Source organism: Chinchilla lanigera, unplaced genomic scaffold (genome assembly GCF_000276665.1).
Source record: "Chinchilla lanigera isolate Chin_1 unplaced genomic scaffold, ChiLan1.0 scaffold00070, whole genome shotgun sequence".
NCBI lineage: Eukaryota > Metazoa > Chordata > Mammalia > Rodentia > Chinchillidae > Chinchilla > Chinchilla lanigera.
The window spans coordinates 1,073,564-1,087,911 of record NW_004955471.1 but is presented as its reverse complement, the minus strand read 5'-3'; the positions used below and the strand labels follow the sequence as shown (position 1 = coordinate 1,087,911).

Genomic DNA, 14,348 nt, shown 5'->3' with positions numbered 1-14,348 from the left:
TGTGTGGTGTTGGCAAAGGTTCTCTAAAAGGAACAAGGTTGGAATGAAGGGATCGAGTCCCAAAACAGGGATCTTGAGTGCACAGAAGAGATCTTGAGGATCCCTTGGATAAGCACCATCTCCCATGGAGACGTTTCTTAGTACCAAAACCAAACATGCTACAAGATAAGAAGCAATAAACCAGGAAGTAACTCAGTAGTACTTATCACTTAAAACTGTTTACTAATGAAAAGGCAGAAATTATAGTACAGTGTAAAGTGGCACAGGGCCTGCCTGGCAAGCACAAGGTCCTGAGTTTGATTCCCAGTACCAAAAAGAAAATAAATACAAATAAAAACCCTTGTTTAAAAAATTGTTTAAAAAAATTATTTGCAGTTTTAAGTCAGTCCCATATGTCTCAGTTGTTTCAATAAAACAGGCAACTTCATTCCTAAGAAAGCAACTCAGGTTTATATTTATACCAGGCTTTTCATTCTTAGAGAAAAGGAAGGAGAAAGAAAGAGAAACTCCTGGGCACACGTTTATATGCATTACTCTTGGGCTTCCAAATAAGCTGCTTCACTGCAGTGGGCAGAGCCCATCCTCCTGAGCTGTCCCTCTTGTACTTCCTGCTTCTCTCTTTTCCATTTCTTTTTTGCTTTGTTTTGGTTTTTTTGTTTCTTTGTTTGTTTTTTCCGGTACCGGGAATTGAACTCATGACCTTTTGCTTGCCAGGCAGGTGTTGTGCTGCTGAGCTAAATCCCCAGCCCCTCTCTTTTCAATTTCATAAGGCACAAATTTCCTGTGAAATCTTCCCTCTTACACATAACAATAAAATGCAAATTAAAATTGCACCTCTTTTTAAAAATGGTTTTGGAAGTAGACTAGGTTATTTTGGCCATAGCCTTTCCACCAACGTATAGTCCATCTCTTGCAGGGTTAATCCTGGCAGAACTTAGCAATGGTGAAGCCTTTTGCTCCCTCTGAGAAGAGGCAGTGTGAGCAAGGGTGCTAGCAGCAAAGAGAAAGGTGTTTGTGAAGGGTACTCAGGTTTGCCTGGTTCCACGCAAATAGGCCCTCTGGCTCAGAGGATGAAACACACATATTGTACTCCGATTCCAGAGCCACTTTCTCATATAGATTTTGAATAATGAGATTTCAATCCCCACAGAGTGTGAGTGATAAAGGCATCTGGCAAAGCCCATCACTTCTAATTTAATTTGTGCACCAAGCTGAAAGGGAGCCTACCTTTTGCCCCTGCACATCTGTCGTGATGTGGTCAGCTTCCCCATCTCCGATCTCCCCCATCTTCACGACAGTGACTTCTATGGTGCCAACCACCTTGCCACCATCTGAAGTTCTGCAGATACAAATCAATGAAATGCAAACATTAGACTCCTGTCTCAAACACGGCCAAAACATGTTTGTTTCTAAAACCCAGGAACATTGCTGCTCACTTATTTGTTTTAAGCATAACTGCTCGAAACACAGTAAAATAGGCCACTAGTGCCGATGTTGTTTTTAATTTCAAATGAGAATTAACTACAGATTCATGAAATAAGGCATGAATCATAAGAACCCACCTCATAAGATGAATCCTACCAAGGGTAATCAGGAACAGCCTCGGGGAAAGAATATTGTGTCATAGATCAAAACCCTATTCGCAACCATCTGATCTCTACAACAGCATAAACCATGGCCCACCTACACTATCTGCGTGAGACAGTAGCTGTGTCTATGACAGAAGCTATAGCCAAATAAACAGAAAAAATGAACTATCTATGCGTCTCTCTATGGCTGGGCCCCTGCCTATAAAAACTGACTTTGTATGTTTTCCTTAATGATTTTCCTTCCTAGCAGAGAACGTAAAGAAGATTATCACTTAGCAAACGTCCATTAAAGTACATGCAAAGCAGAACTTATACTAGAGTTCATCTAGTTCAACCTCTTACTTTTGCAGACAAAGAAAGTGAGACTCAAAAGGGACAGAAAGACTTTCCAAGGGGACAAGTGGCCATCCTGGGTTTCTACATCCTTTAGATATACTGGTCACTGAACAATTTTTCTATATTTAATGCAGAAGTTTACTTCATTACTAAGATTTTCATCAACCTAAAAATCTTATGGTTGCTAATAATAATGAAAACAAAGATAAAATTAACGAGCCACCACACATTGAGATTCTCTAGTTTTTATCCACCAAGTGAAGGGTACCACTTATACCATGGGAACATCATCACACACAATATCTTTTTCTCTTGAGCATTACAGTGAAAATAGGCATCATAAGCCAGGTGTAGTGGCACACACCTATAATCTCAACACTTGAGAGTATGAGGCAGGAGGATTGCTGCAAATTCGAGACCAGCCTGGGTTACAAAGTGAGCTCAAGACCAGCCTGAACTGCGTAGAGAGAGCCTGTCTCAAAAAGACAATAAAGAAAAGAAAGAGAGAGGGAGAGAGAAAGGAAAGAAAGAAAGAAAGAAAGAAAGAAAGAAAGAAAGAGAGAGAGAAAGAAAGAAGAAAGAAAGAAAGAAAGAAAGAGAGAGAAAGAAAGAAAGAAAGAAAGAAAGAAAGAAGAAAGAAAGAAAGAAAGAAAGAAAGAAAGAAAGAAAGAAAGAGAAATAGAAGCATACAGCTTTGATGGAGTCTGATGTGCTGCTGTAACTTCCACCTAAGCTCAACTGACTGAATAACAGAGGTCATATGATACTTCATTTTCCTTATTAATCATGTTCTTTACTGACATTTGTTTTTAACTTTAATCTGAACACCAGTGGTATGTGTATTTTGATCAATTCCTTTTAACCATTGCTCTTTTATTGTTATAAAAAGTATTAAAACATAGGAATAGGAAAGCTAGTATAAGTAGTTTTCCAAAATACTACTTAATGTTATGAATAAATTAAGTGATAGGGAAATAATTATGTTACTAGATTATGGTAGATTTTTCTTAAAAAATGAAGTGTACAAATTAAAATGCACACTTGGATTATGTTTTTAAGGAAACTAGAGTAAAACCTTGTGATAAGTATAAAAGTAATGTCATAGTGTGAAAAAATAAAGATGACATACATAGAAAAATAAAAGTGAATTATTGTTAAACAGTATATTATATGAAATAAAATGTTTTGATATTTTGAAATCAGTGGCAATCATAATATTGACTCAATTATGTAAAATGCATGTGAAAACCTCAAACATTCATCACAAAGAAGATGCATACACAGGTGACAGTATGATCTGCAATATTTCAGAAGACTGTAATAGCTCCAATTCTGACATGGTTTTAAATAATTCATTGTAACATTTCCCACTTAAATGTGACATAACATCTTGTCACAAGTCATAATGCATTGTATCTCTGTGTAATTCTTCAATACCTGTTAATTAAATAGTTTAACAGGAACCCTCACTGGTAGTACAAATAGTTTTGTTTTTTTTTTTTTTTCTAGAGATTTGCAGATCTCTTCATCAAAACTGATTATCTACAACAAATTATCTTTTCCTTCCCTGAGGTAGCGGTTTAAACACTTTTGCAGAAACAACCTAAGCTAGCTTAATTTTTAGGAGTGCAAATCCTATGTGTAACAATCTGTATTTTGTCACTGAGCTAACGCCATGATGGACTACATGATTCGAAACAGCAGACAAATTCATCACAGCCTCCTGCAGGATATGTAACACACTGCTAGGAAACATAAGGGTCACACACATGAACTCAAGGTGAGAATGGCAAAAGGCACAAGAAGCTTTGCTTTTCTCACTTCTAATTCAATCCTCCTCCTCAGGAGTAAGCTCTGTGGGATGGCTGATGCGGTAAATGTGTAGCACAGACCTTACAAAGGTGGTTGCTGCTTCTTACCTACTCCTTCATCCCAATAGATTAAAGCTTCAGCACCAGCATAAACTGAATAGCTATTGCCATTAACATCCCAATTTATATTTAAGCTGGTTGTCTCCAGAAATGTTACTGCAATATCCAAGACCACAGTAAAATAAAGAGTGTAGAAAATCATAGCACATGTATCTCCAGAGTGATTAAACGTTCACTGGAGATACAAAGACAGAGACAACAGATCACAGAAATTAAGTCCACATGTCTAGTAGTACAAAGCACACAAATCAATAACGACTGCAATGCAAATGAACCTTCCATAATTACTAAAGAAATGAATAAAATATATAAAATGGGAATAAATTTCTGAGTTATAGCTCTATCCCTTTTTTAAAGTACCTGGCTACTTATGACAGTGATTTTTCTTTTACTTTTCTCAGTCCCTGAGAGGAGTCAGTGCTAAGAGTTTGCTTAATCTAGAGGTATTATACACTTGTAATATCACTTTCTCTTAAAATCATATTAGGTAAGTAGCTCTTTTGAATAGCTCAAAGTATGTGTTTTCATCTGAGGTTTGTGAGAGATGGAATTACTAAACACAAAGTCAGACTGAAACCAGACACCGAAGCATGAATTAGAATGTAAAATGCAGAAGCTAGTTCCTGTTTATTTCATAACCATTAGCCAACCACATGAAGAATACAGATATCAACACTTCTGTTCAAGTGGGAGAGTCACAAATGACATATTTCTTTCATGTTCCCAAAGATTATTTCAAAAATGAACTTCACAGAGATTTAGGGAAAAAATTCTCAACTGCTTAATTTTGCTTTCAACTTACTACCCACCAGGTTGGCAAAACTTAGTAATAGTATTTGAACCCATTATTCATCACCAAAATCCTACTGGATTTCAATCAATGAAAAGTCATCACATTATACAGAGGATATACTGAAGAGCGTGCTGGGCTAGGGACCAAGAAACCCAAGCTCTAATCCTACTTCAGCTACTAAGTAGCTACATGACCAAGTACTAATAATTTCATTTCTTTGAATTTCAATTTATTGTGCTACAAAATAAAGGGTTGATTTCTAACACCCATCCCATAACTCAAACCCATCCTAGCACTCAAACCCCATGTTCTAAGCACATGTACGGCTCCATAATAGACCATCATGGGTTGATCTGCACTCAAGGAAAATCTCAGGCATATTCTAGCATCCCCTACTTACTCTCCAGTTTTTCACTCCACCCCCCTCAAACAAGCCAAAGTATGCCCAATATGGGAAGTAAATTAATGACAAATTTGAATCAAAACCAGAGGCTATCCTTATATTATTTCCTAACAATTCATGAGTCAGTGAGATGAGGCTTTAGTTATAAATATCTCAACCTGTATGAAGATTAAAAGAAAGGAAAACAACTGTCATTTCAGACAGTGTTACCAGGTCATTATCACTACTGAAAGCAGAGAACCATAGAGAGAAAAAGATGAATAGTTCATGATTGCTACAGCGTTGTATCACAATGGCCTAGTCCTCTCTCCATCAGTAGAGTGGCTTACATATTTAACCATGCCAACAAGATGTGGGGGACAGGGAATAGGCAAATTTCAAGGCCACAAATCTATACTCTCTTCTCCACTAGGTTTTCAGATACACAATACATTATGTGACTGAGGCTCTGTAAATCTCTGCCTTCAAAATAATTCTCCTAATGTTTCCTAATGAAATATTCAATCTCACAAGCTGAAACAGACAATTTTTTTGTTTGTTTGTTTGTTTTTTTGTTTTTCTCCGGTACCAGGAACCGAACTCACGACCTTGCACTTGCCAGGCAGGCGCTTTGCCGCTGAGCTAAATCCCCAGCCCCCAGACAAATATTTTTAAAGACTAAAGAAAGGGAATGCAAAACAGCCTTGTAACTGAGGATAATTCAGTGACACTCTTAGTTTCTTTCCCACCTGTTCTGCCATCTTTAGTAGAGTGAAAGCAGAAAAAGAAAAGAGAAATACCTTTGGAATTGTTAATAGGAAAATGTAAGTAACTTTCTTGTTTTGGAAATGCCACAAAGATGCAAACCAACAAATGACTGTAAACACTCAGGGAAAAACCTTCATTAGCACTGTCAGTCTTTGTGAATATAAAGTAACCCTGGTGCCATACACAGGAATTTGCAGCTGCAAGACTTTGCATTTAAGGCATGCAGATATATGACTTAGGAAATGAAAATCCCATCCAGACAGCAAAATAAGCCAAGGGCATAGCTAAACAAATGGAGTCAGTGAGTGTGTGAGACTATTGTGATGGTCTTTCTGGTGTGTACGATCATACAGCCGTGCTGCATTTACTTGGGATTTACTTAGGGCTTATGGAAGTGAGAGTTCTATTTCAGTATGTCTGAGCAAAAATGCTTCTATTCTGGATGAAATTCACAAAACTCAGAATCCATACAATACTTTCATACTACTAGTCAAATAATACTCAATAATTTTTAATATTAACAGTCTATGCAATATAAGGGTTAGTTTCTTCTGTTGTTCTTTTCTCACTACAAGCTGGCCTCCAGAGACTTCACCCATTGTTTTAAAATTCAATCACCCTTCTGTAAATATTTACCACACTTCTGTGCTCCCAGCTGGATCTCAATTTCCCAGTCTAGAACTTCAAATTCCTTTGTCCTGATTTCATCATGTCACCTTTTGTTGGCTTGGAACTAACTCTTCATTTTCTCAAGCCTAAACTCACTCATATTAATAGCATGTCTAAAAATGAAAACCAAAAATATTCCACTTCTACCTTTGCCTTTGTCTTTATCCTGCAATAAGTTAGTAACCTTGAGTGAGCCTTCATCTTATCTCTCACATATATTCCTTTCCAATAGCAACCTCATGGTTAGTTTCCTTACTTCCCTCATGTTACACTTGAAGAGTGTGCTTCCTATTTCCCAGTATCTTTCTCCCTATTTCTTCCAGGTCATGTTCTCTTCCTAAATCCCTGCTTTCAATATTTTATTTCATTTTTCCACATTAATAGTCATTACATATTGTTCATCTCTACCCCACCTATATGGTCTGTCTTTCAAGACCTTATATAAGGTATGTTAAATTTTAAAGACAGCTCAGGAGTTTTGGCTTGAATGGATCTATTTTATCACATTCCATTTAAAGAAATGGAACATGATTTAGTGGAAAGTACAATGAACTCAGAGTAACCAAGTCCATGGTTAAGGTACTGACTTTCTAGAAATAAGCAGCACTGACTGGAAACAGGCAACTCAACTTCTATAAAGAAATCTCAGCTATAAAATACAAAGATTTCAAACCACTCCCCATCTGGAAACATATGTAACAAAAGTAAAAGATCTTGGGTTTAAATAGAAAAATGCTTTAGCCTAAGGTGACAAGTACTATAGTTATACTGCCTGTGTCATAAAGCTTCAAGACAGGGAGACAGAATTGGCAGAGATGGGAATAGGTCCAGGGAAGGGCAGAGTGGAGGAAAAAGAGGGAAGAGGAAGTAAAACAGATCAAGACATGATATGTACACATGCCGATGTCCCACGATGAATATATTTGTTATGCATTAACAATACATAAGAATAAAAGAAATTTACAAGACCACATCACAGAAATGTGAACTGTTGATTTTTCATAGTAACTGGTTTGTAGATCCCTCTGTATACTGCTAAAACCCATACCATTCAAACACAAGGGATTCCACTAATACAAATAAACTATAGCAAATTTTATCCTCCTCCTGACACTATAAAAATGGGCTGTTATATTCACAGTTGTTTTTAATGATAAATGCAAAATATCTACAATTTCCATAAATTAAAAATATCAGCAAGGTGAGAAAACAAGGTTAGCTTCTTGGAAATGCCTTTGGCAGGAGTTTGAAAAACACAAAATTAATAGAAAATTAATAAGACATTCTAATCTGCCAGCTGGGCTCCGGTTGTAGGAAACACGGAGTGAACGTACTCTATGTCAACACACACACTGCGCACAGCTATGAAACCTGGACAGGATGCAGGGAGCACTTTCAGTATTTGCAGACTCTGAAGGTAAATAGCACCAGGCACACTGAAGATCCAGTCAGAATCGCAAACACCACTAAGCCAGCACTGTGTTTATAATTTTCCCTCTCCGGAAGTTCTTGATCTAGATTCACCACAGCCCCACATACAGCAGTGAGTCTTGGTGTAGACAGAGAAAGCTCCAGGAGAGACTCTTGATCTGGTTCAAAACCTGACTCACAACTTTGTCAGGCCAGAGTCCGAGGTAATCTTAGAGTTACAATGTCGTCAGACATAAAAGTGGCAGCGATGAGGCCGTACAGTTTGCTATGAAAACTCACAGATTCCTATAAAACTGTAAGAGAGGAAATGCTTCTTCTCTGGAGGAGCTGTGGAGTGAAGGCCCTTTGCCTTGTTTTCCCCACTGTTCTGCCATGTGAACCCCCAAAGAGTATGGCATTGCGCAGCAGAGTGGGAAAATCAAAGCCACCTCTCTGGCTGGAGGATGTGAAAGGGAAGCAACAATCAAAACGGAGAGTGCCAGAGAAATTGTGAAGAGCAGCACAGGACAAGGACGTCTTCCTGCTTTCGTCAGCTCCAGGGCTTACTCTAAGCTGTGCACTTGTGGATCTGACATGAAAACATAAGTGTATCAGAGACTTGGAGAAATGCTGTGTGGTTCAGTTCAGCATAAAGATGCAGATGGTTACCTGGATGACAAATGTAGTGGGCAGATCCAAATACCACTATACTGGTATTGAAACTTCTGTTTTGAAAACAGAAGTGAGAATGAAGTCACAGGTTTTCACAAGACTCAAGATCAATACACAAATATCTATCAGTGGACAGTTAGACACCAGATGGAAAAAATAGTTTATAACAGGTACACAACCAGTAAGGTGTTTATGTGGTGCTCTAATAAGATGTATAAGATGTACATGTTAAAAATTATAAATGCTAATGAAAGAAATCAAAGAAGATCTAAATATATAGCATGTCTGGTCATGGATTGGAGGGTGTAATGTTATAAAGGTGTTATTTCTCCCCAAACTGATCTATAGATTTAGTGTAATACCAACTAATATTCCAGCAACATTTTTTGCACAGATATTGACAAACTGATTTGAAAATTTGTAAGAGAAATGCCAAGGAAACAGAATAGCTCAAACAAATTTTGACAAAGAAGAAAAAAACAGAAGAACTTCACTAGGTAAAATTCTGATGTAATGAAACCTACAGTAATCACACCTCAAGGTTTTGATGAAAGGACAGACACATTGATAAATGAAATAAAGAGGTAACATGATCAACTGGTTCTTACAAAGTTATAGAAAAGTTGATGGCAAAAAGAACAGGCTTCCCAACAAATTATTTTCACACAATGAAGCAGCCATTTGCAACAAAAAATAAAAGTGCTTCAACTTCACAACTTAAGCCAAAGGTAATTCAAAGTGGTTCATAGACCTAAATTTAAAACATAAAAAACAGCAAATTTTAAAAATTGATGCAGTGAGACACCTTTCTCAATTCAGCTTTGGAAAGGGTTCTAAAATATGACACCAAAATAATAATCATAGAAAATGATACGCTGAGCTTCATCATGACTGACAAGTTTTGCTCTGCAAAGGCCATCATCCCAACTATGAAAAGACAAACTATTGACTAGGATCAAATATTTGCAAACCATGTGCCTGATAAAGAATTTCTATCCAAACTACATAAAAAGCTTTCAAAATTCAATCATAATAAGACAACCTAAATGATAAATGTGAAAAATATTTGAATAGACATGTTTCAAAGAGACCATGTGTAGATGGTCAAAGTACAATGTTCAATCTCATTGGCCACTGAGTTTTAATGAAAATGAAAACCACTATGAGATGCTACTTTTATGTCTTAAAATGGCTGAGAAGAATTCAGAGTCAGTGAAATCTAGAAACACTGCTCCCAATGAAAATAGCTCAGCCAGTTTCTCATAAAATTAAATACCATATGACCCAGCAATCCCAATCCTAGATATTTATCTGAGAGAAATAAAAATTTAAGCTCACTTAAAGAACTACACATGACCCAGGCATGGTGGTGCATGCCTGTAGCTCCAGAATTCAGGAGGCTGAGGCAGGAGGATTGTTGAGAGTTCCAGGCCAGTTTGGCTTACAAATTGAGTTCAAGACCAGCCTGAACTGTGTAGTGAAATCCTATCTTAAAAAGAAAAAAAAAAATAACACATGAAATATTTCCTAGCTTCATTTGTTATCACAACAACTTGGAAACAATCAAAATAGCTTTTAATGTTATTGGTTAAACTGTGGCATATCCACACCATGGACTATTGAAGACAAAATTTATGGTAAATGCAATGACTTGGATGGTACTGGACTAAAACAATGAAGCCAGTCTCAAAAGGTTGTACACTACACAATTCCATGTTTTCAATCTTTCTCCAAAAGAAAAAGCTCTTGTAATGAACAACAGATCAGCGACTAGCAGGACTTGTTATTGGTTTATGTATGAGCTAAAGATGAAACAGGAGTGGGTTTCTTTATGGTGGTGGAGCTATTCTGCACCCTGATTAAGGTGTTTCTATGAGAATTCATTCATGTGACACAATTTACAGATCTGTACAACAACAAGTCATTTTTACTCTATTTTAGTTTATGAAAGAGAATAAATGAGAAAGGACACAGTCACTTTCTCTGATAATAAATGAATAGACAACAAAAGAGCAATTTGATCTAGGAATACAAACACCATACTTATCAAAAGATCATCCTCTTCCATACCAACCAAATCTAATTTGTGACATTTAGTTGAGATGCCATTCACAATATGAACTGTATTTCATGTATTATGCTTTTTAAATATCTGGGGACATTAGAAATCTTATATATGAAAGAAAAAATTTCCACCTCAACCGGGGGAGGCAAATGGGTAGAATGGACAGGAAGAAGCTCATTCAAGGAAGCGCAGTACATGTATCCAAACAATGGCTCCCAGTCATGCTAGAATTCAGCTGGCTTCTAAATACTGAAAGTGACATTTGGCCTTACAGAAGATAAACTATGGCTCAGCTTTGAGTTTTTTTACTATATTTATTTGTTTGCATTATTAATTTGGAGTAAAAGGAAAGGAAAGCTTGGGAGGGAAAAGTACTACATATATTAAACGGAAGCTATTGAGAAAGGAAGAAAACCAAGAAAATGAATGATATGACATTATACACAGGAGGCTACATAAACCTGATTTAATGGTGAAAAATTTCAAAAGCAAAAATATAGATACTTTTTAAGGCCAGGTGCAAACAGTCTTGGCAGTTAGTGGAGCAATTTTTTGTTTGTTTCTCCAACAAAATTTTTACATGAAACATTTGCAAATACCACAAAACTAATCAAAATGCTTTTAGATGCTCTGAAAACATCCATAGTTAAAAAGCGTAAAGTATACAATTCAATTACTAAATAATCAGTATTAAATAATAATGATGTAAAAATATTTAATATTCAAATTTTGAACTGTTTGCTTTTATGAGTCTTTGTGCTTTTTGGTTTTATGACAATTTTAAATATTAGGAAAGAGTACAAAGAGGTATCTACAAAAGCTAGTATTAAAAGGTCAAAATTATAGTGTATGAATATAATTTTAAAGTCTAATGTGTTTCTGCAGTCAAAAGCTCAGGGTTTTAAGTTACAGGAGACATGTACTCTGAAACTGAACAATTTTTTCTGCCTATATTTTTATACTTAATTGCATTTGGATTCTTCTGTAGCTAAATTATAGATTCTTTTAGTTTAAAAAACCATATTTTCTTTATTATTCTTTAGTTTGACAATATTTTCCAACAAAACTGTTTCCAAGTATAGAAATTATGCTGGACAGGGTGGCATATACCTGTAACACTGGAATGTGGGAGGATGACAAGAGGATTTTGAGTTTGAGGCCAGCCTGAGTGAGCTACATAGTGAATTCAAAGCCATCTAGAACATAACAAGACTCTGTGTCAAAAAAGCAAAAAACAAAGCAAAACAAAAAGCTCTATGAAATGATGATAAAAAGTAAACAAATTATTCATTAATTTCACTTATTAAGCAACTGCTTGGACTAAAAACTCTTCCATGCCTGAGAAAATAACAGGAAAAAAAACTGAAAAATTCTTACTTCCAAGGAATTTATAACCTAGCGGTAAGTAAGGCAAATAATGAGGTGATATACAGTAGTACCTAGGTTCACAAACTTAATTATTTCCACATTTCCACATTTTTGGTCATTTTTGCTCAACCAAACTGGATGAGAACTTAATTAAGAACAGAATCACATCAAACGGTTAGGTTCAACGTTGACTTCATGGAGAAATTTGATCTGGTTCTCATCCAATTTAGTTTGCAACCAGAATCGTTGAAAGAATTACATTTGTGAACTGAGGTACCACTGTAAGAGAACATATCAAGTACCCTGGAGAAAAATTAGAGGGGTAAAATAAGAGAGGAGTGCTGTGCTGAGCTGATATGTTATATTTGGTGTTGGGAATGGCCTCTTTTTAGTAAGATGACATTTGAACAGCAACTAAAGGAGCAAGAAAGTGAGCCATATGTCTTTCTTGGGACAAGGCCTTTCCATGAAGGAACAGGAAGTCAAAGGTCTTGGAAGTGAAACACGGTTTCCACATTGCAAGGGTAGCAAAGGTGGCAGTGTAGCTAAAACCAGGTTGATAGAGAACTGGAAGACTATGATAGAGAGGCAGGTATTAACTTCCCATTACTGTCTTACAAACTACCCCAGCACTTGGTTACTGTGTCACAGTTTCTGCAGATAAGAAGTCCGGAGAGGGTCTTCTACTCAGTACCAAACCAAGTAGAAATCAAGAGGCAGGCTGGGCTGCATTATCATGGGAAGGCTCTCATGCACAACCCATTTCCTGTGGGTGGGAGGTAGAATTTATGTCCTTGTATGACTAAGGTTTTCATTTTCAGCTAGAACAATATCAGATCTCAGGCCACACAGGTTCTTGCAGTGAGACTCCCTCCATAGCAGTTTAGGACACAGTAGTTTCCTTTCATGGGGCTAGTAGGAAAATTTCCACCTCCAGTCTGCTGAGCCAGTGTCTTATACATGGCTATCCTGGTACCTTCATATGATTTCAGGAGTGACCACACCATAAAAGGGGAGCTGATGAGGATGGCATCACCCCTACCGTATTCATAGGCTCCATACACACTCCCACACTGCAGGGAGGGTGTTTTGCACAGCGTGGACATGGGTGATGCAGTGATGGTGCTGTGTGTGTGTCTCAGAGAACACCATAAGCAAGGGTGAGTGAGATTTATTAGACACTGTAGGAACTTTGGCTTTTACTCTGAGTGAAGTAGAAAATCAACAGACATATATTTTAAAGTAAGAACATGTGCTGCAAGGGTACAAAATGAACTGGAGACAGGCAAAGAGAAGGTCATAAGGATGATCAGGAGAAATTCAGATGAAGTTGTCATGGGCCAGAGGCTAGCTCTATTTTCAAGGTAGTGCTAATAGGATACTGTGATTTAATATAGAAAATAAGAGAAAGAAAACCAGAGACAACAGAGATTTGCATTTAAACAATGGAAAATGTAGAACTGCAACTTTCTGAGTTGAAGAGACTATGAAGGTAAACAGGATTTCAGGGTCAGCAAAAAGAAGGAAGAGTCCATTTTGAAGATTTTACATTTGCGACACTCATCAAAACCCATTTATCACCGGGGATTGGATGTGAGTCAGGAGTTCAAGGCCTTGGTCCACACTCTGCTCTACTCAAAGTAATTTTAGAAAAGAGGCGAGTCCATCTTAATCACAGGAGGAAATGCAGATTAGACATCGACAAATTAGCAAACGTGTGGGAAATTGCCAAATTCCTCTTCTCTGTGGAGTAGCAACTGGATAAATTATCTGGGAAAAAGGAAGAGGAGAATATTCTGCAGGTTTTAGGAATGAGTTGGTGTAAAATAATGGTCTCAGAGAATGGGCAAGTGAACAAACTAGAAAAACAGAGTGGGGTTACAGTCCTAGCAAGGCCCAAGCATCTAATGGTCTGATCGCCAAATGCAACCTGTGTGCACTGAAGTCAGGTTTTCCCAGCTTGCTTACTTGGAATGAAAATGTGGATCACATGAGCTAAACATCGCCACCCACCAGTTTTTGGACATTATAGTTTTTTTTTTTTTTATTTTAAGTTAGTATTTTGCTCAGGGACTATATTAAAAGGAAGAAGGGGGTGGAGAATATGTGTAAGGGAATTACTCTGTGATTCCCCAAGGGTGGACCTAGAACCTCATTTGGTTAAGAAGAGAGGATGTGGGGCAGAGCATGAAGGGCAGAGCTGGACTGGAACACAATGCCTCCATAGGGTCAGAGACGGCAGACGGGATCAGAACAATAGCATGCTCCAAATGGAGACTATGGGGACACAGGTCTAAGGAGGAGATCCAGAGATGACCTTGGGAATGGGTTGCTCAGGCAGCACAGAACAACCAATGAACTGGAA

At 37.3% G+C, this 14,348-nt stretch overlaps 1 protein-coding gene across 3 annotated transcripts in view; it reads right to left on the bottom strand.

The window, feature by feature from the left end:
• Nucleotides 1-14,348, bottom strand: part of Inpp4b (inositol polyphosphate-4-phosphatase, type II, 105kDa) — a 353,691-nt gene that overhangs the window by 203,784 nt on the left and 135,559 nt on the right. For all 3 annotated transcript variants that reach the window (XM_005400857.2, XM_005400855.1, XM_005400858.2), the window contains one exon: nt 1,228-1,339. In XM_005400857.2, the coding sequence (XP_005400914.1) occupies nt 1,228-1,339 (112 nt within the window). The remainder of the gene's footprint in view (nt 1-1,227; nt 1,340-14,348) is intronic.